General features: G+C 39.6%; 1 protein-coding gene across 1 annotated transcript; it reads left to right on the plus strand.

The window, feature by feature from the left end:
- Window positions 1-4,159: 4,159 nt before the first annotated feature.
- On the plus strand, window positions 4,160-24,146 carry LARP7 (La ribonucleoprotein 7, transcriptional regulator). Its single transcript, XM_056855315.1, has 12 exons — window positions 4,160-4,373; window positions 5,000-5,100; window positions 5,600-5,683; window positions 6,861-7,025; window positions 8,069-8,177; window positions 8,978-9,337; window positions 9,926-10,064; window positions 15,233-15,390; window positions 16,211-16,332; window positions 17,738-17,897; window positions 19,658-19,749; window positions 24,057-24,146. Exons 1-12 carry the CDS (start codon window positions 4,160-4,162, stop codon window positions 24,135-24,137), a joined length of 1,785 nt encoding a protein of 594 aa, XP_056711293.1. The 3' UTR covers window positions 24,138-24,146.
- Window positions 24,147-25,260: the final 1,114 nt, after the last annotated feature.

Here is a 25,260-nt window from a genome sequence, read left to right on the forward strand (position 1 = left end):
GATGTTTAACTAACAGTTATGATTAAAGTTTATTTTTCAAATTCTCGGAATTTTTATTTTGAACCTTTTATTTTGAACAAAAAAGTCCTAGTGGTCCCTGGTCAAAAAAAAGGTTGGGAACCACTGCTTTAAATCAACACCTACCGGGTAGGTGAGGATGGTGAAGGCCCCTGAGCCTCCCTGCCCTGACTGAAGCAACGGATCCATCACAGCCTTCCACAGGTAAATAAGCCCGCCTCACAAGCCAGCCTGCCTGCCTGCCTAAAAAGGCGAGGCAAAGCTCCACAGCCTTCCTCCCTCCCAAGCGTGCTCCCCCTCTCCCTAACTCACGAGCGCCGGCTCAGTCGCCTCACCTCAGCCGCCCACCACAAACGTTTCTCGGGCATCGCTTCCATCTTCGAACCTTTCCCGCTCAACCAGCTGTGGGTGACGCCATCTGTGTGCGACGCAAGACCCTCGTCGCGCGCGCCCGCCGGCAAACTGTGAACAGCGCCGCCGCTTTCAAATCGAAGCGCTTTTCCGAAGCGAAGGACCGATTTCACCATAGAGCTGTCAGGGAATAGAGCGACGCTATGGGCTTGCCATTTTTACCGGAAGTTTGGAATTCGTGTCACTCTAGGGGTTTCCCCCCCCCATGTCAGTGAGACTGGGAAGAGCAGCCATGAAGGAGCTAAAAAATATTTTGAAGTGTAAGGATGTGTCCCTGGCCACCAAGACTAGATTAATTCATTCCCTATAACTATGTATGGGTGTGAAAGCTGGACAGTGAAGAAAGCGGACAGGAAGAAAATAGATTCCTTTGAAATGGGGTGTTGGAGGAGAGTGTTATGTATTCCGTGGACTGCCAAAAAAACAAAAACAAATCAGTGGGTTCTAGATCAAATCAAGCTTGAACTGACCCTAGAAGCTAAAATGACTAAACTGAGGCTGTCGTATTTTGGTCACGTCATGAGAAGACAAGAGTCACTGGAAAAGACAGTCATGCTAGGAAAAGTGGAGGGCAGCAGGAAAAGAGGAAGACCCAACAAGAGTGGATGGGGTCTATAAAGGAAGCCACAGCCCTCAATTTGCAAGTTCTGAGCAAGGCTGTCAAAGATAGGACATTCTGGAGGACTTTCATTCATAGGGTCGCCGTGAGTCGGAAGCGACCTGACAGCACTTCACGCGCACACACACACACGTCAGTAAAAGCCACACTAGAGATGGGGGGGGGTGTGTGTGCCGGGGAAAACAACACTACGGCTTCGATGTCACTGTGTGCGCCTGCGCGGAAGCGAACGCCGCTTTCCAAGTAACCAATAGAGCCGGCGCGGACAGAAGTCCCTGTGGCCTCGCGCGAGAATTCAACGCTGGGAGAAGGCTGAGAAGGAGGCCACGCGAGCGGCGGCGGCTTCCTTCGGCATGACGTTGTCTTGACTCGCCGAGCCGTCAGGTCAGTCGCGGGAGAAGGAGGACGGTGGGGGAGGCGGAGGGAGCGGAGTGGCCGTTTGAAAAAGAGAGAGAGAGAACTGTTTAACCGTTTCTATTCTCGGGGGGGGGGGGGAGTGGAGGAGACGACGGTTACTTGAAGCTAAGTCTACGCTGCTCATCCCTTGACCGCTGCTTAGGAACGGCGACCTGAGGGGGAGAGGAGTTTTTTCAGGCCCTCGGACGTCTCTTCACATCCCCTCAGGTGGAACCGGAGCTGTCAGCTGGTGGTTGCCGGTCTGAAGGCAGAAGGGAGCTCTGAGGCCCACGGGGGCTGCTGTGGCTCGCCCGGTGCCGGAAAGGAAGGACATGTGGTAGTCGCTGGCGCGCTGGAATGGATGTCAGGGAGACGGGGTATAATACTGTGTTGTTGTTGTTTATTAAAGTCCTTAAAGGGAAGAGCTAGACAGCAGTTAACTTAAAAAAAAAAAACAGCAGTGACTGTAGGCTTCAAGTTGCTTTTTAAAGAGAAAATTTTGATTGGTGCTAATGGAAACCATTATTGGAGTTTTCACAGGCTCTGGAAAAGGATGTGCAAGGAGCAGCAGTATGATAGAGGCCTGGTAGGAAAAAAGGCTTATCAGTGGCAGGGTCTTGGGGCAAAAACGCATGGTCGCTTTAGCCTCCTTTATTCCCTGTTTCAGCCAGGGTTTAGATCCTGGCTAAACCCTGGCTGAAACAGGGAATAAAGGAGGCTAAAGCGACCATGCGTTTTCGCCCTTGGACACAGAACCTATTACTATCAGTGCAGCAGCAAATACCATCAGTCCTATGACTAGACTGTATATGTTTCACTGGACTGTGAGGCAAAGGGCCCATTCTCCAGCTATTTTCCTGTGCTTTCAATAGTGACTTGATATCCAAAATTTGATTAACCAAGTGATGACTTTCCTGGCATGATGGGGAAAGCTTTACCTGCTTACTGTGGGCTGTTACTAAAAGTTCAGGAACAGAGGCAAAAGTATTAGTTCTATCCCAGAGAGCTGTTTCATGTTGTTGTGGCTTATAAAGTATTATCAGTATACATGTGGTCTTACAGGGTTATTTATGTAAGCACAATGTTTTCATCCAGCTTTTCTACCCAAGTGCCAAATACTAAAAACGCATCACAGATGGATTAAAGTCCTAAACTAGAGCGACACTTGAACCTAAACAGAACTACATTCTCACAATATTTAGTAAAATCACCTTTAACTGAATGTAAAAACTACATTGAAAAGATTTTTACTGTCTTCCTAAGGTCCCTAAGAAACCGTGCCAGCTATGAATCACAGGAATGGCATTCAATACTACTACCAAGAAAGTTCTGCCATTTTTTTGCTGTCAAGTCACAGCTGACTTACGGTGACCCCATGGGGTTTTCAAAGTAAGAGACATTCAGCGGCGGTTTGCCATTGACTGCGACTGTGTCCTAACCCTGGTATTCCTTGGTGGTCTCTCTTCCAAATACTGACCAGCGCTGACCCTCTTATCTTCTGAGATCTGATGAGATCGGGCTAGCCTGAGCTATCCAGGTCTGGGCTATATGTTGCCACCTCTAATGGCCATAGCACATGACGTTTAGTGCCTGGTTAGGTACATGTAGGAGAAGACAATCCTTTGAGTATAATGGGCTAAACTGAAGATCAAAACCAGCATTTTGAATTGTGCCCAGAAACAAATTGGCAGCTAATTAAGTTTGATCAAGATTGGTGTAGCATGATCTTTTCAGTCAACCCCAGATAATAACCAGTTGCATTTGAGACTAATGAAAGCTCACAGACATCATGAAATTGAGCCGCAGGGAAAGAAATCCCTGTAACTCATCTTGAAGGTAGATGAAGGCAGTGACCAGCACCTTACTTGTGATAGTGAATTCTGAAACTTAATCATGTGATAATCACCAAGTTGACAGTTCTTAGTGGGTAAATTTTGTTAAATTAAACATTTTGTTAAATTAAAAGAGCTGGAAGCCTAAAATCTCTAATCGTGCATGTGCAGAGTGCATAATTGACTCATATAGAATACATGAGTGGAATCATAGCCACTAAACTTATGTAAAAGAGTTAGAAGTTTAACTGGCACAAACAAACATTAAAATGTGTTGTAAAATTATGAAAGGAAGGTAGTTCTATTTCAATTGGATCAAACTGTTTGACACTTGCGCTGCTGGTGCTAACTCAGTGCATCATCTCATTAGGTTGGGCCCACCTATTTTTTTACTCAGTCTCACTCAATTTCCTTTTTTACTAAAGCTTCCATTCCGTGCAGTTTTTGTCCACACAGGTCCATGATCATCAGCATAGCTTTTTTTTGGGGGGGGGGATAGTCAAAGGGGGGAACCACTTTTGTATCAGTGGAAAAACTTGTCGGATCCAACATATTATGTTACTGGGCTGTTTATGTGCGTGTGCGTGCATGTATTGCCTTTCCATTACAGGAATTAAACTAAAGCTTTTCTAGAACAAGTTTTTAAGGATTCTTGGGTAAGAAATGTGATCCCTTAGTTGTATATAGATTCGCCCGAGGCCATATATTATCCCTCTTCATCATTAGTAAAGAGAAGTATGAGGAAACCAATGCCAGGGTTCTAGAATACTTTGCCAATTAACTATACTTTAAAATGTGAATGTTATAAAGGTTCAGAGGATCACTTCATGCTTTCCTGTGGCTAAAAATCGTAATGTAACATTAATGTAATGTAACATTTCAGATGACAATTACAGGAATGGAGACTGACACTGTAAGAATCAAAGCTGTGGAGAAAGAAACCACTGAGCTGCAAAAGGAACGTGACAAAAAGAAAAGGTCTAGAGTTAAACAGGTGCTTTCTGATATAGCAAAGCAAGTGGACTTCTGGTTTGGTGATGTCAATCTGCATAAGGACAGATTTCTTCGAGAACAAATAGAAAAGTCTAGAGATGGATGTAAGTTTTTGCTTTCATATGCACACTTAACTATGGACTAAGTCCTCCTGAACTCAGTAGGACTTCTAAGTAAACGTATTTAGGATTGCACTATAAGCTAGGGGAGAGATTTTTTGATTATTTCTACATATACTGGGTATATATGTGTGGAATTTGGGGATATTTACCTGGTGTTTGTCATTTTGTTGAGATTGCTGTTTAATATGTGCTTTTATGTTAAGCAAATTGTTTTCCTTGTTGATACTAAAATATAGAATACATCTTTTTAAAGAACCGTGTCCGGGAAGTATGTACAGGAATATTGTTGAAAGCTTTCACGGTCAGAGTTCATTGGTTCTTGTAGGTTATCTGGGCTGTGTGACCGTGGTCTTGGTATTTTCTTTCCTGATGTTTCGCCAGCAGCTGTGGCAGGCATCTTCAGAGGAGTAACACTGAAGGACTGTCCTCCAGTGTTACTCCTCTGAAGATGCCTGCCACAGCTGCTGGTGAAACGTCAAAAGAAAATACCAAGACCACGGTCACACAGCCTGGATAACCTACAAGAACCTATGTACAGGAATATTTTTGTTGAATATGCTGTCAGTTGTCAGGCTTTCCTTTAATTCCCATTTTTGTTTCATTTGTAGATGTTGACATATCACTTCTAGTTTCTTTTAACAAAATGAAAAAATTAACCACTGACAGAAAATTGATAGCACGAGCAGTTAAAAACTCATCTGTTGTAGAGGTGAGGATAAGTCCTGTATATTTTTTATTATGTTTGAATGAGGCAAATGGTTTTATGTAGAAAATGTATATGCCATCTCCTTGGAGACTTCTTTGAAATGACTACCAAAGTAAAAATAATAGAATAAAACTGTAAAAACAAGCCCGGGGCATAAAAACAGCATAAAACACAATTCAGCAGCCGAAAACGAAATTCATGAACATCCCTGAGGGTAGAAGCAGACCATCAATACAGCTAAAAAGATGGAACCCCTCAGGCAAAAGCTTTCATAAAAGGATTTTTTTCCCCATGTACCCCTAAAGGGCAGTAAGATTGGTGTTGAGTGAGTTTCAAGGGGGAGGTATCGCCACTCCAAAATCCCTGTCTTTAATCGCCACCTACCTCACCCTGTGTAAGTGAAGCCACAGAGAACAGGGCTTGGAAAGAGGATGCCAGCTTGCAGGCTGGACAATACTTAATAATGTATAAAATGCTTTTGTAATTGGACTTTGTCTTACAGTTGGATTTAGAAGGAACTAGGATCAGACGAAGGCAACCACTGGGAGAGCAACCTAAAGATGTGGATGGTCGTACAGTATATGTGGTAAGATATCTCTGAAGAATTCTGAATCCTTATTACTGCAGAATTTTTTTCATTAGTGCCATTTTGTCATACCTCAAAAATCTTGTTGGTCTCTAAGGCGCTATTGGACTCTAGCTGTTCTGCATCAGGGAGCTCATATACTTGAAGTAGATTGCTGGAAAACTAAGTGTGAGTTACATTGTAGGCTTTGAAGCAGGTTCCACTGAAAACCATGCAACTTCTTTCCAAATTTAATACCCACTTGATACAGGATACATCTATTAATTGTATGCCCAATGTCACTTGATTGCATTTCCCAAACGAAAAGGACTAATATTCCAAACAAAACTTGGAATATTCCATAGTTGTTACGTTAGGTTGATAGTCACTGCCAGCCTGTTTACTTAATACAACTGCAGCATTGTTTCTTTGAAAAATAAATCATGTGTTTTAATATTATCAATGACTTATCCATGTATTATTTAGTGCCTATCTCAAAACTGATGGAAACAAAATAGCATCTGTATTTTTTATAAACTACTAAATTAAAGCTCTTATCCATAAGTGAATATGTATACTGTTTTCCTTTGACACAGAGTTTATATAAATATAAAACTATGCAACTCGATTATGTTAAATGCAGCCTTTGATATGCAGCCATGAAGGATACTGTTGTGCCTGTCATGGGGGTTTACAACAATTTCTCATTTGATTTTTGTGCAAGGTACTACAATTCTGTTTTGAATGTCACACTAGTAACAAACTACTAAGAGCTCATGAACAGAGATAATCTTTTTTCTGAGTGTGCAGATATACTTAGATTTTATTTCAGTGTTGTCCTAGTACGACTTTACTGTTGCACCCAGTCCCATAATCTTCCTAATGCATCTAATGCTGTGAGCAAACACCAACTAAGGTACAGTCCTGAAATAGCTGGGTTTAGTTTCTACTAAAAGAAATGCAGCGAATGGTAAAAGGAGGTGTTGGTTGATTTATGAATAATGGCTATGTCCTGGCCTAGTGTACTAGGATGTATTAATCACCCCTTGAGAGATACAGGCATTATAGTGACTTGTAAATGAATTCAATAATCCTGTAATTTGTGTTTCCACTATTTGCTTTGTTTGTTTTTAAGTGGTTGGATGTGTCTTTTTGTGGTGGGATTTTTAAAAAGTTTTATTTGTTTATTTTGCTTTAGGAGTTGCTTCCTAAAAATGTCAATCACAGTTGGATTGAACGGGTATTTGGGAAATGTGGCAATGTAGTTTATATCAGCATTCCTCGTTATAAGACTACCGGGGACCCAAAGGGATTTGCGTTTGTTGAATTTGAAACAAAAGAACAAGCAGAAAAGGCAATTGAGGTAAGCTGTGAACATTTCACAAGACTGGATTTTGTGCAGTATTTAGCTACATCTTTGTGTTTATTTGCAGTTATTTATATGCCGCTGTTATCTCCAATGGCAACCCAAAGTGGCTTAGAACATTGTTCTCCTTTCCTTCATTTTTTTCACAACAACAGCCCTGTGATGTAGGGTTAGGCTGAGAGAATGTGACTAGCCCAAGGTCACCCAGTGAGCTTCTGTGGTAGACGAGGGATTCAAACCCTGGTCTTTCAGGATACTTGATTTGACACTGTTTTCTGCTGCACCACACCGGATCTCTTTGCAGTTCTGTTTCAAATTATTTGTAATCCAGTGTGACTGTAATATGGTTTAAGTTATGCAACGCAATATGAGCATTGAACTTGGAAACACAAAAACTGTCTGCTGGAATTTTAAACAAGTTTTTAGTTTTCATACTTTGTGGTGATCTTTGGATTTGAGTCAACCTGAGCCCGACCTAGGTCAGGAAAGGGTGTGATAAAAATTAAATAAATAAATAGTGATGGATTGAAAATATGCAGGCAGTGTCTATTGAAAAATTAAAATTCAATTGCAGTTAATAAGGGTAGGGTTTTATTGTGCTGTTACTATACCCTGTCCTCTTTCTGCTTGCTCCAGACCTCATGCCATAATCCTTGCCAAAATAAACTCACAGCCTGATGCCTCACATCTACACTAATGAGTAAGCCCCAGTGACTGACTTCTAGAATTGTTGTGCAGTCTCCCTTTTAGTTGATGATGGAGCCAAGGAACAGAAAGTCTTCAACAATTTCTATTGCCTCATTGTCAACCTTAAAGTTGTGTAATTCTCCCATAGTCATTACTTTTGTCGTCTTGATGTTCAGTTGTAGTCCTGCTAATCATCAAAAAGAACACTCTTGGTAGTGTTCTCCATCTATTAAATTCTAGGTATGAGTCAAATTGAGAATTTTGTTCAAGGTATCCTGCCCTTAATGTTGATTGAATTTTTGTGGTGTTAACTAGTGAGTGGTCATTTAACCTGTTGGATTTCTCCATTTAAGTTCTTGAATAACCCACCTGAAGATGCACCAAGAAAACCTGGGATATTCCCCAAAACAATTAAAAACAAGCCTGTTCCTGCAGTGACTACGAGTGATTCTAGTGTTGTTGGTAAGTAAGCTGGAAGTTTATCTTTCTCCATTCCATCTTCAGATTGTTCCATTAATTCTGTTTAATTAGTATTAGAAGTAGTCATTTGTTCTATGTCCCAGATTTGTGGAATTACCTGTAAAAATTGCCTATACCTTTTAAATACCTGACATCATTGACATTGTAAATTAAGTGCCTGTGTGGGACTTCAGAAGAGCTTGGGATGAGAGAAGAATTAGCCTTCTTTATTTGCCCTTTTAAACCTTTCTTTCTGCTCCTCTGTAGTCAGATGATGCAAAGTGATGTGCAAACCACTAAAATCATCAGCACTTGCTTTTAAACTTTCCCATTGAAGCCAAAAGAGTTTAAACTGATACTAACTTAAAATATTTGTAGATCATGGCCAGGGAAATCTTTAGAGCAACTAGGGCTACATTGAAAAATCCCAGAGGGATAATAGACATGTAGTCTGTTGCAGCATAAGCATCAGAACCTTGACACCTTAAAATACATTTATTGTGACATGTTTCCAAGGACCAAAACCTATTTCACGTGCATCTTAGGTCTTGATAGTACTGCAGGTTCATGCTTTAGGATTACAAATTTCAGTTTTTCCTGAGCCACAGCTTATTGTCTTTACTTTTTTTGGGGGGAGGACCTGTTAATTTAACAAGAAACGTACGATACTATGCAGAGTAAATATCAGCATTACACTGATAATTACTAATTTAAGTATGCACTATGTTCTGGAGTTAACCCAGATCAGTTAATTGAGTTTTGGTTTATAAGCGTAAATGAGACACATTCTTCAATTTATGCAGAAGAAAAGAAAAAGAAAAAAAAGAAGAAATCCAAATCAAAGAAGGAAAACAGCCAGCAAGCAACTTTGGACACAAAAGACTCAAACATGGACACTACTTCAGAACACTCAAGCAGATCAAAGAGACACAGAACATCAGAAAGCCCTGAAATGGAAGCATCAGAGGCTCAGTGGCATTCTTCAAAAAGAGAGAAAAAGAGAATAGAAAACTCAGGGTCTGGAGAAAGCAGACCAGGGAAGAGGAAGCGCAGCCACTCTGGGGATGTAGAGGTGTCCTCTGTAAAGGTAAAGAAAACTACTCAGAAAGATAATGTACATTCTGCACGCGAGGGATCTACAGAAGCCCCAGAGGATTCCAAGGGTAAGATTGGGTTATTCCTTTTCCTATTCAACCGAATTTCTTATATGCAACAAGAGAGCATGATGTTATTACTGAAATATTGAAGACAATGTTTAAAGGAAAGGGGGAGAATAGTGGCATAAAGGTGTTGAGTTAGCTGGAGGTGTTGGATTCAAACCAAGGAACTAATTTTTTATCAGATTTTTTTCCTCTTTGAAAGATGTTTTAAGAGCACAGACAATATGCAAATAAAGGATGGTAGACTTCCAGTTCCGTTGTAAATGGAAATATTCAAAGCAAAAAAGATCCCATGGTGACTTCACAGTACAATCCTATGCAGACTCATTCTACCATGTCCAGTGAAATCAATGGGCATAGACTGGATTAACTTTGCAGTGTGTGGGGGTGGGGGGCTGTGTAGCTTCCATTCCTTCAGTAAATCTGTATTTTCAAGTCTAAAATAAACCAGCAGTGCATATGATTGTTGAATGTATGTTCCCCAGTTTCCAATTTATATTTAAGCACTCTACACTACTTCAAAATACTAAAACTAAGGACCGTTTTATGTCTTCAGTTATGTTTTCAGTTTCATTTTGCTTTTTAATTTAGAACTTTCCACGGAAGAAGAAAGGGAGAGTGGAAGTAAGAAAGACACATCTCTTTCAAAATCCAAAAGGAAGCATAAGAAAAAACACAAAGAGAGACACAAGATGGGAGAAGAGGTCATTCCACTGAGAGTGCTTTCAAAGTATGTTGAGGTTAACGCATTTGACACTCACCCTGAGTTCTCTGTATATGACAGTAAAACATTACACTGTGTAAATCTATAATTGTCCATGGCTGAGTATCTGTTTGCTTGACCAGGTAGCTGCTATTTTGAGATCAACAAATCTCTGCCACTTCCCAGATTTGAGTCCGTTGTCTATGGGGGGGGGGGGGGAGTATTTGCAGACTTCTGGCAGGTGATCTTTTTGTTATCATGATGAAAATACATCACTCTGATAGCAGTCTTGAATCAAAAAAACCAACAAAGACGTGGTCTTTAAAATACTATTGATTAATATCAACCGTGATGACACAAAATAATGTCAGTAGAATGCAAGTTTTTGCATTCTCCAGAATTCTTTCAACAGGCTGGATGTTGAGGGGTATGTGTTACAGGCTATGATCCTGAGGCCTTATCATTAGGGTGGCAAACCAGGACCACCACTTCAGGAAATCCCAAGATGTTTTTCATTTTTAAAAAAGCCCCCCCCCCTTCATAAATACTAACCCTGCTATTATTTTTAACCGAGCTGTTTCCTGGGAAGAAATGGGTCCTGGAGGATATGAAGTTGGGATTGAACTTGATAACCCTGATGGTACCTTCCAATTCTATGATTCTTAAGTATGCCATTCCCACCCTGAGCACCATGGGCTGTTTCCTACATTGTATCCACTTGGATTCAGGGCTAGATGTTCTCAGAGCAGTCAGTTTATGGAGTAATTGTACTAGTGCTTGACTGCTTCAGTTTAGGATTAGGTGAGCAGGAAGCTTCTGACTTGTCTTTCAGTTCAGGAGCCTCTTGCTGTTGTAACTGCAGGCAGTGGAGTTCCCATTCTGGAGCGTGGAAGAAAAGATTCCTTGACATGTCAGGAGTAGGGTATGTGTCAGTCCTGCCTCCTTGACTTCAACAGGATTGCTACTGCAGGCTGCATTTTAACAACCCATTTGCCTGCAACAAATTGAAAGCACTTCTATTGATTGTCCTTATGTATTTTTAGGGGGTTGTTCACTTAAAACAATATCATTCTTTTGTCCATTTTATCCTTGCTACAACAACATTGTGGGGTAGGTTAGGGTGAGAGATAGTGACTGGCCCAAGGTCAACCAGTGAGCTTCTGTGGCAGAGTAGCGATATGAAACTAGGTCTCCTAGATCCTAGTCTGACACACTAATCACACTGACAACAATCAAAAGCAGTCTAATTCTGATCCTTATGAAAACCATTGTTTCTTAGCTGATTGCATTGTGCTAAGGGGAGATGGAAATATTAACTCCCAAATTTTTAAACTTAAATAAGCCTACTGATGTGTTACAGTAGCATATTTACTTTTGCATCATCCTTTTTATGGCAGGATGAAGGCTGAATGAAGACCAATTTGATAGTCTAGGATTTATAGCCTTAAGGAGCATTATTCCCAACCCCTCCCCCCACCTGTGGCTTGTACATGATAGGAGAAGATTAATAAAGAAATTGTAAGCACCACACTGCACAAAATATCAGATCTGTTCTTTATTATGCAACTAGAATACATCTGCAAACAATAGAATGGTGATAGTTGTTACTTATAGTGCTCAATCAATGTATATAGCTCTTAATCTAATTTTTTAGCTGTGGGGGAAAGGCAAGGGAAATGAGGGGTGAATGTGAGGAATCAGGTCAATGCAAACCAAAGGTTAACTGACAACCTGTCCAGTCATGCTCAGCTGTGCATGCATTTTAAAGCATGTGTATGTGTATGTGAAACTATCATTAAATGTTTATGGAGAGTTGACCCTTTTGTGTTGTATCCCAGTGGTTTACACTGTTCTCATCTTTATCCATTACCATCCATGTTCCCTATTAAATGTTTTGTAGATTCTGAGTACCAGTTTTGTTTGCATCTACTTTTAAGCTTAACATTTTCCCATTAAAATCATTGGGATGTCAAAATGCTAAGCTTTGACTATATCATGGACCATTTATTACATATTTTTGCAAGCTTTATGATTTATTTAATGGTAGATTTTGTACATACTGTGTACATTATAATTTCTATAAATAGTAACTGCCAAAATGAACAAAGAGGAAAATAATCAATCTTCTTAAAAATGAAACACTTGATTATTACACTTTTATCAATTCATACAAAACTCATGGGAGTAAAAATCCCATATATGTCATATGCATTAATACTGAAAAGAGAGGAGGGGAAAATGATATTTGTTGTATGTCAAATGTTTGTCCAAATGTTTGTCGGTATAGCTTATAATCCATCACCATTGCTAAAGTGCAATTCCAGATATTATGCCACAGAGTTGCATATTAGCAACAGTAATGGATAATAGCAAAAGTGCATATCCAATGCAGTCCTTCTTTTCTTGTGAATTGAAAAAATTGGTCTACTCTATTAAGCCTATGCAACAGTTGTATTTCAGCCAACCAATTAATCTTAAAATCTGATTTCACTTCAGTGCCCATGCATAACAAAAACTCTTAGTAGCAGACTGTTGAACATTAGATCGAGTTTGACCAATTCTGCATGCAACAATTAAAGTTGGAGAGTTTTCTGAAGCTTCCTTCGGTTGATCTTTTAATGTTGAGGGGATTTAAATAGGATGTGCCGCCACTAAAACATGAAAGCACTTTGTAAAAACAACTAAACAAGTGCTTCCACGTTAAAGTAGTGGGTGGTCCTTTATCATGAGATGAGAAATTCTGACTTGCTGTGAAAGACAAAATTTGGTGTAAGATACTGCATTTTTAATAACTCTTTATAGCATTTTCCATAAACATTTTTGTTAGTGTAGAATTATTGCCTAATGTTCTGACAGTTTGAATGAGCAACTCCTTATTACACAAATATAGAAAAGCTTGTTTAAAAAGTTGTATAGTTGGTTAACTGCTTAGTTAGCCTTTGCACTTGGAAATTAGTTCCATTAAAATAAGTACTTCCAAATAAATATGTGTGAGTTTGAGATATTATCAAATATGAATGCATTTCACTCAGAAAAATAGATTTTCACCACTGAAAAAAAATCACTTTGAAGTGATTTCACACTGCACTTTTGACAGCTGTAATCAGTGTGAAGAAACATGCCTTTCTACAGAAGAGCATAAAAATCTCTCTAATTAAAACAGGATGTAGAGGACTTGCTTTGCCTGTCCAGTTCTGGGGTTTGTGAACATCTGGTTTGCACACCGCTCAGAATATAACAAGTGTCTCAACAAAGTAAACATTATTTTTACAGTGGTTATTTCTAAGATGTAAACTGAGTAGTACAGACTACTAAGTGCCAAACAAAGCACTAATACTTTTATGTGGAGATTAGGGCTGAGCTCAGGAGTCACCTCTACTGAAACATGGAAGCACTTACCTTTTTGGTACCCACAGAAAGCACCTCCATGTTAAAGGAGAAGAGATCCACATAAAACGGCATTTTTCATTGATGCTGGTGTATTTAGCATTCTAATATCCAGTGCACCAAATCTAGCACAAGAAACTTTAACAGAAACACAAAAATAGCTCAGAAAAAACATTTCCATTTTGCCTACTTGCCTTTCTCATTCTCCATAGAGTTCTTCATTTCAGTTTCCTTTAACTAACTGCTCTTTCAGGCTTCTATTTATATCATACCTTACCAAAGAGTAACATTGGCTTTTTTATCTCAGTCATTAGACCGCCCTTTTGTTATTCAAAGGTCTTTACTCTGAAATGCAGATTCCCCGGTGGAACTGAATCTTCTTGAAGAATGCAGTTGTTGATATCAGCAGTTAAAAGGACTACCCAAGAGGTGGTCTCTCTCTCTTAAAAAAAATAAAAATCCTGTATCAGGGTATTTGATAGCCAGATAAGGTGAACAATGACTCATTTTTCCAATTGCACTATCTCCATTGTTTTTCTGTCAGGCAACACTGTAGCTGTTTGCAGAACCAACTCCATGTTAGATTAATGTAAATAGATAATTTGCTGTGCTTTCTCCTTGGTGCTGTGTTTTCTCCTCTAGTTCATTTGAACAGTGAGGAATGTTCTTGTCTCTAGATTTTGGGGAGTTTAGTTCTACAGACATTTCTTTCTTTCTTTTCACCAATGTAGTGCTTACTGTCTACGTGATCTGCATTTTTTTAAATGAGAACTTGTGTGTGTAGCCCCTGAAATTTGCAAGAGTATGTTCAAGATCTCAACACAGTTTAGTTTGTACTTGATTTTAGATCCTGAATATGCACTCTTAGTGAATGGCACATTGTGCCTTGCTGGATCAGGTCAAGCTCAATCTAGTCCAATGTTCTTGGAATTGCAAGAATTCTGGCAATCAGCAAGTCCTCTAGTTTATAGTAACAGTGCTTGAATGTTAACAAGCAATTCTACTTTCCTTTATTCATACATGTTCTAGAACACAGTAATATTCTGACCTAACTAATTGCAATTTGCTTTTTGGGTGTTTCTTTCCAATCTTACGAGCTATATAATAGTTTCTACAAATTAGTTTATTTCTCACACCAGCATTTCTGATACAAGAGCTCTGAATGAATGGATGAAGAGTGATGAAGAGTTCTATGGAAACTTAAAATATATATACTTGTAGATGACTGGGGAAGGCAATGGAAAACCACCCACACATAGTCTGCCTAGTAAACGTAGTGATGTGACATCATCCCGTGGGTCAGTGTTTGCACAGGGGACACTTTTTGCCTATCACAGCAGAAGAGCTTGATTTAATGAAAGAGATTTCTTATTTTTAATCTCAATTTATCCAAGGACAGCATGGCAATATCTGTCCCATACTTTTTATTTTGCCACAGCTGACTTACAGCAACCCGGTAGCTTTTTCAAGGCAAGAGACGTTCAGAGGTGGTTTGCCATTCCCTGTCTCTGTGTAGCGACCCTGATATCCCTTAATGTCTCCCATCCAAATACCAACCAGTGCTGACCCCACTTAGTTTCCAAGATCTGACGATATCGGGCTATCCAGGTCAGGGGCTTCCCATACTAACTATGGCTAAAACTAAGGTAACTTTGGTTGGATGCAAACACAGAAGAGATGTAATGCTGTTCTACTACTTGTGTGCTTTTTACAGATTAACGTCTCTTGGATTATTTTAATGGGATATGTTTGTAGTGTGTTGATAGTGTCTTGCATATGTTGATGGGCCTAATCCCTATTCTCTACAGGAGTGAATGGATGCAACTGAAGCAAGAGTACTTGTCTTTACAGAAAGCCAGCATGTCATCTTTGAAAAAAGCAATGGCCCAAATAAAAAACATGACTGTTGAGGAAATGGAAGCCGATGACTGTAAACCAATCCAGACTGGAACAAGCAATGGAAAATGTAAAGATTATTGTGAGGTTCTTCATATCTTGTGTTTGGTGTCTCTAAAGGCCAACATGTAGGTAGACACAGGGAGAACTAGGGACTCAAATAAAATTTCAAAATTGGGAATCTTTTCTCCTGAAGATTTTGCATAAAGCAAAATTATTTTGCTGTGATAAAGCCCTACACACAATTGTGTATTTTATATATGGGGCATTCCTAAAATATAAAAATTTAATAATAAGAATATGATATTCAAGAACACTGAATACATACATGACCCTTCTGCCATAATATTCGTTCTTATACCTATTAACTGATCAATTCAGCTAAAGAAATCTATATGATCTAGTTACAAGAGTTAATACTGAAAATAGTACAGCACAGTAATAATTTGTTGTGCGCATAATAGTACTCCCATCCCTTTATAGGATACAAGTACTTTTGTTCATAAAAATGTCCTCTGTAGTATCAGCAATTGTGGCTCCTGACTGCTGTGTTTGGGTATATACTACCACCAGGAGCTAAGTCTCTTCTTGGTATTGTATATAATTATTACTAAAGTGTTGTGCAATAAGTGCAACAATTACTTTTTTAAAAGTCCAGTTGTGTTCAGAAGCATTCCAACGTCACCCCTGTAGGTTCCTCACTTGTCATGTTGCGGGGGTGTTGGGGGGAGTCTGTTTCTGCCACCACTACTAATCTATATATTCTAGTCAGGGTTAGGGTAAACATGTTTGATAACCATTAGTATTGTTAAAAACAATCTAATCTAAGAAATACTAAGTGAGGCAGTAGTTTATCGAGTCATTAATGATTTCCTCTGTTTTGAATCAAGCAGCTACCTGTGCTGGTTCAGCCCCTGCTGAGAAAGCTCACACAATGGGGCCCCAGTTTGAGGGTGGAGTAATCGTGAAGATCATTAGTCCTGAGCCTCTGCCTGGCAGGAAGCACATCAAGGTAATGCCTTTGTAACCTCAGGGAAATTGTTACCCTTTCCTTGGAAATCTTTTGTGTCTGAATGCCAATTTAAAAAGTTCATTCTTGTTGCTGGCTAGGTGCAAACATTCCTTGAATATTTCCTGCTAATGGATAATTTCATTGAAGAATAAAGGTGAGGAAACAAGCAAACAAACAAAACAGTTGTCAAGTGTTTGGCCATAGAAAAGGGCTGTTATAGAGAATTCACATTGTATTGGCACAACTCCCCCTGGGGTCTCCATGAGTGGGTTGTGACTCGAGGGCACACAGTTATATTATTATAATTCTCTCTACCAACCTTGCTTCCTCACTCTGGTGGAGAATGATTTTACCCTTCTCTTGTGACACTGTAAGAGAGAGGAACAGGAATGTTTATTATGGTGACTTTAGTGTTATTTGGTATACAGAACAATGAGTGATAAATGTTTAACATTAAATTAGACAAAAACATTATTACATAAGAACCTACTCAGATGCCCATTTGGGTGACTGAGGGCAGCTCCCTGCCCACATCTGCTGTAATTCATATCCACAACTCTTTTGCATCCTGGTTGGATTGTCAGCTTCAGTGAAGGGAATAGAGCTCCTCACAGAATTTGCACTGGAACCATCTGTGATCAGAACGCATTACCAGTCCACGTGTTGACTCGCTGCATGGGGAGGTAGAGTGGGCATGAGTGCGCTTGGCCCTGCTGCCATGTGGTTGCTGTGATTGCTAAATCGTCTATGGTGAGAACGTGTAGAGGAAGCACCTGCACGGGTGCCCCTTCTCTATGATCAGCACTGCCGGTTTCCAAATGTTGCAGATCATGAACAAAGGGTGTGCATGTGGGCACTTTCACATGTTTGGACAGTATGGGTGACTCAGCAATCGTGTGGAGGTTGGGGGCAGGGCCAGTACACTTGTGCCTGCTCTCCTTCCCTGCAGAGTGAGTCAGTGCATGGATACAGTTTCAGGAGGGTAGTCTGCAGTAGAAGAGTTAGATTCAAGTTGAATAGCACATGAACACATGAAGCTGCCTTATACTGAATCAGATTATCAAGGTCCATCAAAGTCAGTATTGTCTACTCAGACTGGCAACGGCTCTCCAAGGTCTCAAGCAGAGGTATTTCACATAATCTACTTGCCTAGTCCCTTTAGCTGGAGATGCCGGGAATTGAACCTGGGACCTTCTGCATGCCAAATAAAGGCTCTACCACTGAGCTACAGCACCTCAGAGGCCTACAAGATTTTTTGGATTATAGGGTTTGAAGAGTCAGAGCTTCCTTCATCAGATACCACTGTTGTGTGATACAGAAGCAGTTTTTGGCATAAAAATGTTCTCCCAATTTAACACTGTAGATAAACTCACTGTTAATGGTTACTATGGTGTCTTTGTCACAGGACACATTAGCAACATTGGCCGATGTTGCTTACGTTGACCTGTTGGAAGGAGATAATGAATGCCATGTGCGTCTTAAAACTCCTGAAGATGCACAGACTGTAGTAAAGTCAAATAAAGAACTTCAGGCTAAAAACAACTGGCAACTTGAGATCCTATCAGGTAAGTTTCCTTGTTGAAGTGTCCACAAAATCAGTTAGTTTGCACATGCTGCATCCATCATCTTGACAGTTCAACGCATACCCAAATTTGTGACATTCCATGGCTTGAAAAATCTTCAAGAAATTTTTCTAAACTAACTAGGGACTTAAGTAAGGTTGCCATCTCCAGGTTGGGAAATACCTGGAGATTTTCGGGGTGGAGCCTGAGGAAGGCAGGTTTTGGGGTGGGGAGGGGTTTCAGTGGGGTATAATGCCATAGAGTCCACTTTCCAAAGCAGCCATTTTCTCCAGGTGATCTGATCTTTGTCAACTGGAGATAATTTGTAATAGCAGGAGATTTCCAGTCACCACCCAGAGGGTTGGCAACCCTAGACATAAGCCAATGTGGTGTGATTCAAGCATTGGGCTAGGACCAGAGATCCAATCCCCATTCTGCCACAAATCCATCTGGGTGAATGTGAGCCGGTCACTCTTTGTAAGCTACCTCACTAGGTTATTGTGAGGATGAAACGAGGAGGGGAGAACTGTATGCATTGGCAAGCAAAAACGCATGCACAGTGCCTCAAGCTCATTGAAAACAGGGCTTGTAAGGGATATTTTACAGAAACCTGGAAATATAACTCATGCACATACCCTTGGTTGAAAAACCTAGTCTTTGAGTTGGGGCTGCACATCAGATTACAGGAAGAGTTAGCTATCATCTGTTCAGAGAACGGAGGCAGCGGGAGGCGTTTCTTCTTCCCCCTTGCCCAGTATGCAGTTCCAGCTCGCAGATGGGGGCTTTTCAGTCCAGGGGACAGTGTGCAGCTGTCCACAGCTATGCACAGAACTGCTGGATTGAGGCCAGTGTGTTTTAAACAGCATAGTGAGATACAGTTTGAACAAGCAAACATACCAGTCCTGTATCTTTGCTTGATTCAAACTATGAAGTTCAGGTAGGTCTTGGGTTTACAATGTTCCTCTTACTGTCCTTTTCATTTCACATACAAGTAATCTAAAATCTGTGTTTCTATGAATGAAGATGCCTTCTGATCTTACCATTTATTTATTATGTTTTTATCCTTTCCTACCCAATCTGGGTCCACAAGGCGGAAAACATTTTAAAAATTAAAACATTAATACAATTAAAACATTAATACAATTAATAATAATTCAGTCAAATGCAGCTTCCTCACCAGCCAAAGCTGGTGAAAGGCACTCCTGGCCACCACTGCCACCTGTTTATCCAACAGGAAGCCTGGGTCCAGGAGCACTCTCACGCTCTGAACCTACAACCCTAACCAGAACATGGGATAACCCATTTCCCAGGTCTGATTTCCCCCATACACACACACCAGTAGCACCTCCATTTTGTCAGGATTAAGTCTCAGCTTGTAGAACAGTGCCTCCCAGTCCTGAAAGGTGATCCAGAAGGATACTGTGATCAGTGTAGGTTTCTTTAGGAGAGGACATACCACTGCTTGCTTTAAAGCAGGTGAGACCCCCCCCCAAATCTCTCAGGGAGGCATTTACTGTCTCCTGAACTCAGTCCACCAGGCCCACCTGGCAGATTTAAGCAGCCAGGAGGGGCAACGGACATACAAACAGGTGGTAGGTCTCAAACTTACAAGAATCCTGTCCACATCCGCAAACTGCACAAGCTGAAAGGTATCCCACACAAGACAAATTGGCACTATAACCGACTGGAAAGCAGACAGGAAATGGCACGTCTTGATATCTTCAGAATAATAACTGTATGCATACTATCATGCTTGTACTAAGGTGATCATGAACAGAGATATTGGCAGAAGATTTTGGTGGATCGACAAGCGAAGCTCAATCAACCACGAGAAAAGAAACGGGGCACACAAAAGGTAAGCTCCTTTGATTTATGTTTTCCTCAGGAGGGCTGTAGCTTAGCAGTAGACGATGCACATTTTCATTTATTGGTTCCGAGGTTCAGTCTCCAGTTAAAAAGATCTCTTGTAGCAAGTGCTGAAAAAGCCCACTGTCAGTTGAAGTAGACTGTTACTAGGCTTTCTTTGATTATTGCATTTATCTTCTCCCGCCTTTTTCTGTACGGGAATTCAAAGTGGTGTTCCATGTGTAGCTTCAGTTCCATGTGTAGTTTCAGTAAGCTGCTGTATTATCTGCCTTCCAACCTACTATGGGGCCTATGGACTAGATAAATCATTGGTCTAATATAATGAAGCTTCACATGTTTTTTTGTTTCCTTTGAAAATACTTGTTCTTCTATACTTCCATGACCTCCATGCTGCAGAACAATCTTCTATCAAATCAAGGCATCATGACCTGCTTGTGGTGATTTTTTCACCACATCCTCAAAGTAGTCAGATCCTCTGTTTCAAGTGCTATTTTTAGAGTGTTTTATTGGCTTCATCACTGAGTAGCCAATAGCTCAATGAATCCCGATGTCAGGTTGAAGAAGCTTTATGTAGATGTTGCCATGACTAGCAAGATGGAAGCATTATAGATGAGTGAAGGAGGCTTTGTAAATATAACAGAGACGTGACCAGGGCCTGGAAGCAAGTCTTTTAAAAGAGAACCTTCTGTTGGTGACTTTCCTCATGAATTTTTGAGGTCACTGTGCATTTTAACACAGTAAATTCTACCTTAACGTGATTTGAATTTCTGTTCATAATATTTGATCTTGAGAGATGAAGTCAGTGCATTCCAAAATGATTTTCCTTGGGTCATAAATCTTAAAGTTGCATCCTATTGTTTCATTTTCTTTACCTATTTGAATACATGCAACTGAAGCCTTAACAGTGATCGGAACTTCCTTGGGGCTTTCCTTATGGTGTTAATTCACTCAGGTAATATTTGCATAAACCACTTCAGTGTTAATGGCTGGTACAAAGTCATGTAAATGGTGTTCTTGAATGCAAAGTTTGGTGAGGTTTCTGAGGACACCAATGCTGAGTGCCCCCCCCCGCCCCCACGAAAATGAAGTCTATGTGTTTGGATTAAATCCAGCAATGTATTTAAATCCAGCCAGTGTGGGGTAGAGATCCTTGTCAGACTAGGATCTGGGAGACCCAGGTGTGAATCCCCACTATGCCACTGAAGCTTACTGGATGACCTTGGGCCAGTCACATACTCTCAGCCTAGCCTACCTCACAGGGTGATTGTGAGGATAAAATGGAGGAGAATAATTTAAGCTTCTTTGGGTCCCCATCATCGGGGAGAAAGGCAGGGTATAAATCACTGGTTCCCAACCGGGGGTCCATGGACCCCCAGGGGTCCACGAGAACTAAATTAAGGTCTGCGAAACAAAGTTATAAATGCATAATAAATTAATATTTTCAATTAAAAGTTCTCTATCATAAAATATATATTCAAATATTATTCTAAGTTTAATGTTTAACTAACAGTTATGATTAAAGTTTATTTTCAAATTCTCGGAGTTTTTATTTTGAACCTTGGGGTCCCTGCACCGAACAAAAAAGTCCTAGTGGTCCCTGGTCAAAAAAAGGTTGGGAACCACTGGTATAAATGAAGCAGGTAAATGAGTGGAAAGGAAAATTGTACTTAGCGCAGTTCCTCTTGCGCAAGGCAAGGGCTCTAACAACACACAACGCTTAATGTACAATGGCTTTGGGGTGCAGCGTCGCCCCAGTGCATTTGTCCTAGGGGCACCCTACTTTGGAGCTATTAGCACAAGAACTGGGCTTTGGATTGGGAAGCAGCATAAGTCCACTTGGAAGGCAGAGTCCCCTGAATGGTGGGGTATATGATATGTGGTGGTCCAGATTTTATTTTGGCATTCAGAGCTTTTAAACTGTCCTCAGTATTTGTTGGATTTGTGAATAAGGAACTAGGAAATGTGAATAAGGTACTGGAAACCAACTTCAGCCTCCTGTGCAAGTGCAGGAGTAGTAAAATTTCCACCATGTGTGTTAGAAAATGAGAGAGTTCCTTTTTCCAGATGCAGTGCAAAATAGCAGTACAACTCATACCTTTGCTTTGGAATAAGATTGTGACCTTTTTCTTGGGGTAGAATTGGGAACTACAGGAATAAAACTGAGTCACAGGCTCGCGATAATATTGTGATGGCAACTTCTGAACAGTTAAGGTTATGTAAAGTAATTTCTATTTTCCCAGATTTTTTAAAATAAAAAGTTACTTCTAAGTGGCATGTAGAATTTAAATTGCCAGTGACTCACTCATAATTGATCCATTTTGGTCTGTTGCATGAAATACCTTTCTCAAAACCTGATGCAAGTACTTCTCATACGATTTATATTTAATCTACCATCTCATAATCTGACCAAATTAGTCAGTTTTAATATCTTGGATAGTATGAAATGAACAGTATTCTTTAGTTCAAAGTTCAAATGACTTTCACTTTGCATCAGTTTCTAATTCCATGTCCCTCTTTAATTGTCTCTCTTAAAAGCAGAATTTCCATATATGTTAATGGAGATGATATAGCCAATTATTTCTGTAATCATGGAGACGACTACTCCCCCAAACTGTATTTTTTGGTTGTATTTTTTAATGGACAGAGGTGGGTGGGTAAAGAGATGTCTGTTGATAATGTAATTCTCACATTGTCCTCATATTTGTGTTTTTAACTTAAGCTATATATTTGATAACTAAAAAAAATAATTAAACAAGATTTGTCCTGGCTAGATTTACAGTGTAATCCTATTCTGGTTTTAATTCCCATTGTATTCAATGGGTTTTACATGTAAGTGTGTATAGGATGATACAGCTAGAGCAGGAGGTTATGAATAGTGCTCTGTATGTTATATTTCCTGTTCTAAACCTAGCCAGGACAAGTATCTAGTTAATTTTTTCCCCACAGTAAAGTAATAGGAAAGATGGATAATATACAGAAGTCCCTGGTCATCTTATCCTTAATGAAGAGAGAAATTGCAGATGGATCATTGTTGTCCATTGCATTGATCAAATTTTCAGAAGGGAGAATAGATGGATTTATTAATTTGTACTGATTTCAAAGACTGGCAAGGCCTTCTGCTGTTCCAGTTAATAAGCTGAATGTGCATAGATATGATAGTACATCCGATATAATCCTTTGCCTGGAAGTGCATCCCGGTATGAATTTTGAATATGAAAGACTTCTGGACACATAGGCATGGATCAAATCAAATATGTGATAACCTTTCCTCAAATGTGTGATTCTCAAATTGCAAAGAAAACATTCTTCTCTCTTGTTGTAGATGAGGGTTGTCAGTCACCCTTTCAGCTTGTTTTTTATTTCATTTACCCACAATATCATATGTGGAAAAACAGTCTATGATCCTAGAGAAATACAAGCTGAGTGCTTGTTTAGGGTAGGGTGGGCAAAGGCAGTAGAAAAGATATGAAGTCAGATGAGCCTAAACATAACAACCACATTGGCTTAGTGGAAATTTAATGCAAAGTTTTTCTCATTCTACATTTTTTGTATTAAATTTTAATGCAATCATGTTCCCCTTCTCAGCTGGCAGTGGAGTCCCAGATGATGTAACTGTGTTGATGTTTTAGATCAACTGCAGGCTAAGTGAAAATTCAAATGTGCATCAACCAATAGCAAAGCCCCTTTGTCTCAGTTACAGGAAATATCAATAGAATTGCATTACATTACGCTTCCCATCTGAATGTCAAGTCACTTTGTGTTTCTAAAAAAGTGGATTCTTAATGTATTTTTCTTTCGTCTCATCTTGTCCTTCATCACTTGGCTGCAATCCGGTATTTTTAAAAAGCACTCTGCACTGTAAAGCTTTGTGTTCAAAGGCTTTGAAAATGCTAAACTTGAATGTCTTCCACCAGTTTTTTTTTAAAGCAAATACCTTGAGAAGGAATGAATAGTTGATCATTCATGGATTAAATAAATTCCTTGTTAATTAAGTTTTAGATTTCTGATTGGGAAAGGTCCTGTCAAAGGTCCTGTCACTGTTGAGCACTTAAGGCCTATTATTCACTTTCAGCCATTTAAATCCTATTGAAATAGGTGGTGATTAATGTTAATTTAGCTGGATCTTCCCCATATCAGCAGGATTCTCTGCCTTTTTTTTTTAAGGATTTAGTTGTAAATGTTGGTGTGATTTGTTAAATTGTCCTCTTCTGAGATACTTTGTAAATTAAAATGACAATATACTGTACTTAGGGATTCTTTTTCACATCCTTTTTTTTTTGTGTGTGTCTTCTGTAGCTAATTGCAAAAGCTGAAAAAATGAGGCTGGCCAAGACACAGGAGATAAGCAAGCACATCCGTTTTTCTGAAGACGAGTAAACCAGTCTGTATGGTAAATTTTTAGAAGTTATCCAACTATTCTTATGAAGAAAATCTATTTGCTTCATAACAATACCATAGGATACAAATAATAATTCTCTTAACCCTGGTTCTAATGCAGTACTCTGAATGAATTCGTATTGCTGCTTGGGTTTGTTTGTGGGAGAATGTATCCAGCAAGTTCGTGTGTGTCTTTTAAACCTTTTTTGTATATTGCATTTTTATGAACTGTTAGAAAAGTGAACTGAATAATAAAGTAGAGTTCTTCAATAAAATAGTTTGATATTTGTTCCTAAATAACGGGTATGTTGGTAGTAAACTATTTCTAAGTGCTTAGGTTACAGAGGTAACAAGATGATGATAATTTACAAAATAATAATTTGTATTCTGTAAACTGGGAAAATAAAATATATTCTAAAAATAGAACTCTGCTGTTAAATCGTCATCAAAGATGTACCTTGTTCCTACACTGTTCAAACAATCTCTTCTTGAAAAGCAATGCTTGATTTGTTAATTCTTGTTATCCTGTGCTAAGGGTAAATGTGTTAGTATGACAGGCCTTAATCTTAGGCCTTGGGTATGCTCCCTGGTAACTTCTTAGAGGTTTCATAATGCTTTTCTATCTACAGAGCATTCCAGGATTTAAAACTGAAATGGCAGTGGGGATTGTACTTCAGTAAAGGGTTGCTACTGAAACATCTTGACAAGCCTTTCAGTTTGAGAAAATATTCCCAAAGAAAAAGAGGTAGCCTTTCTTTGTGTTTGAAGATGTACTTTAAACTTCTGGGATCTGCTGTAATGCTTGAAACTGTGAGCAGTTGAGGCCAAGGAGTTTATGTGGTGACTTTGATAATTAACCATATTACATTTGAAAGACTACATTTAGTTCTACGTGCTATATAAGTTGAGCTGTTGGTAAGGAAATTAGGCTTTTCCTTTCCTTCAAAAGAAAATTACTGCACTTGTGACTGCGACTAATTATAATTTTATAACACCTTAATTACTGTCCAGTGCCTTGTGGCATAAGCTTCCATAGGCCAGAGAGTCAGATGTATGAAGTGGGATTTGGCCCTCAGAAGCTTTTTTTGCAATAATAATGCACTGAGCTAATGCATCAGTGAAA

This window comes from Euleptes europaea, chromosome 9 (genome assembly GCF_029931775.1).
Source record: "Euleptes europaea isolate rEulEur1 chromosome 9, rEulEur1.hap1, whole genome shotgun sequence".
Lineage (NCBI taxonomy): Eukaryota > Metazoa > Chordata > Lepidosauria > Squamata > Sphaerodactylidae > Euleptes > Euleptes europaea.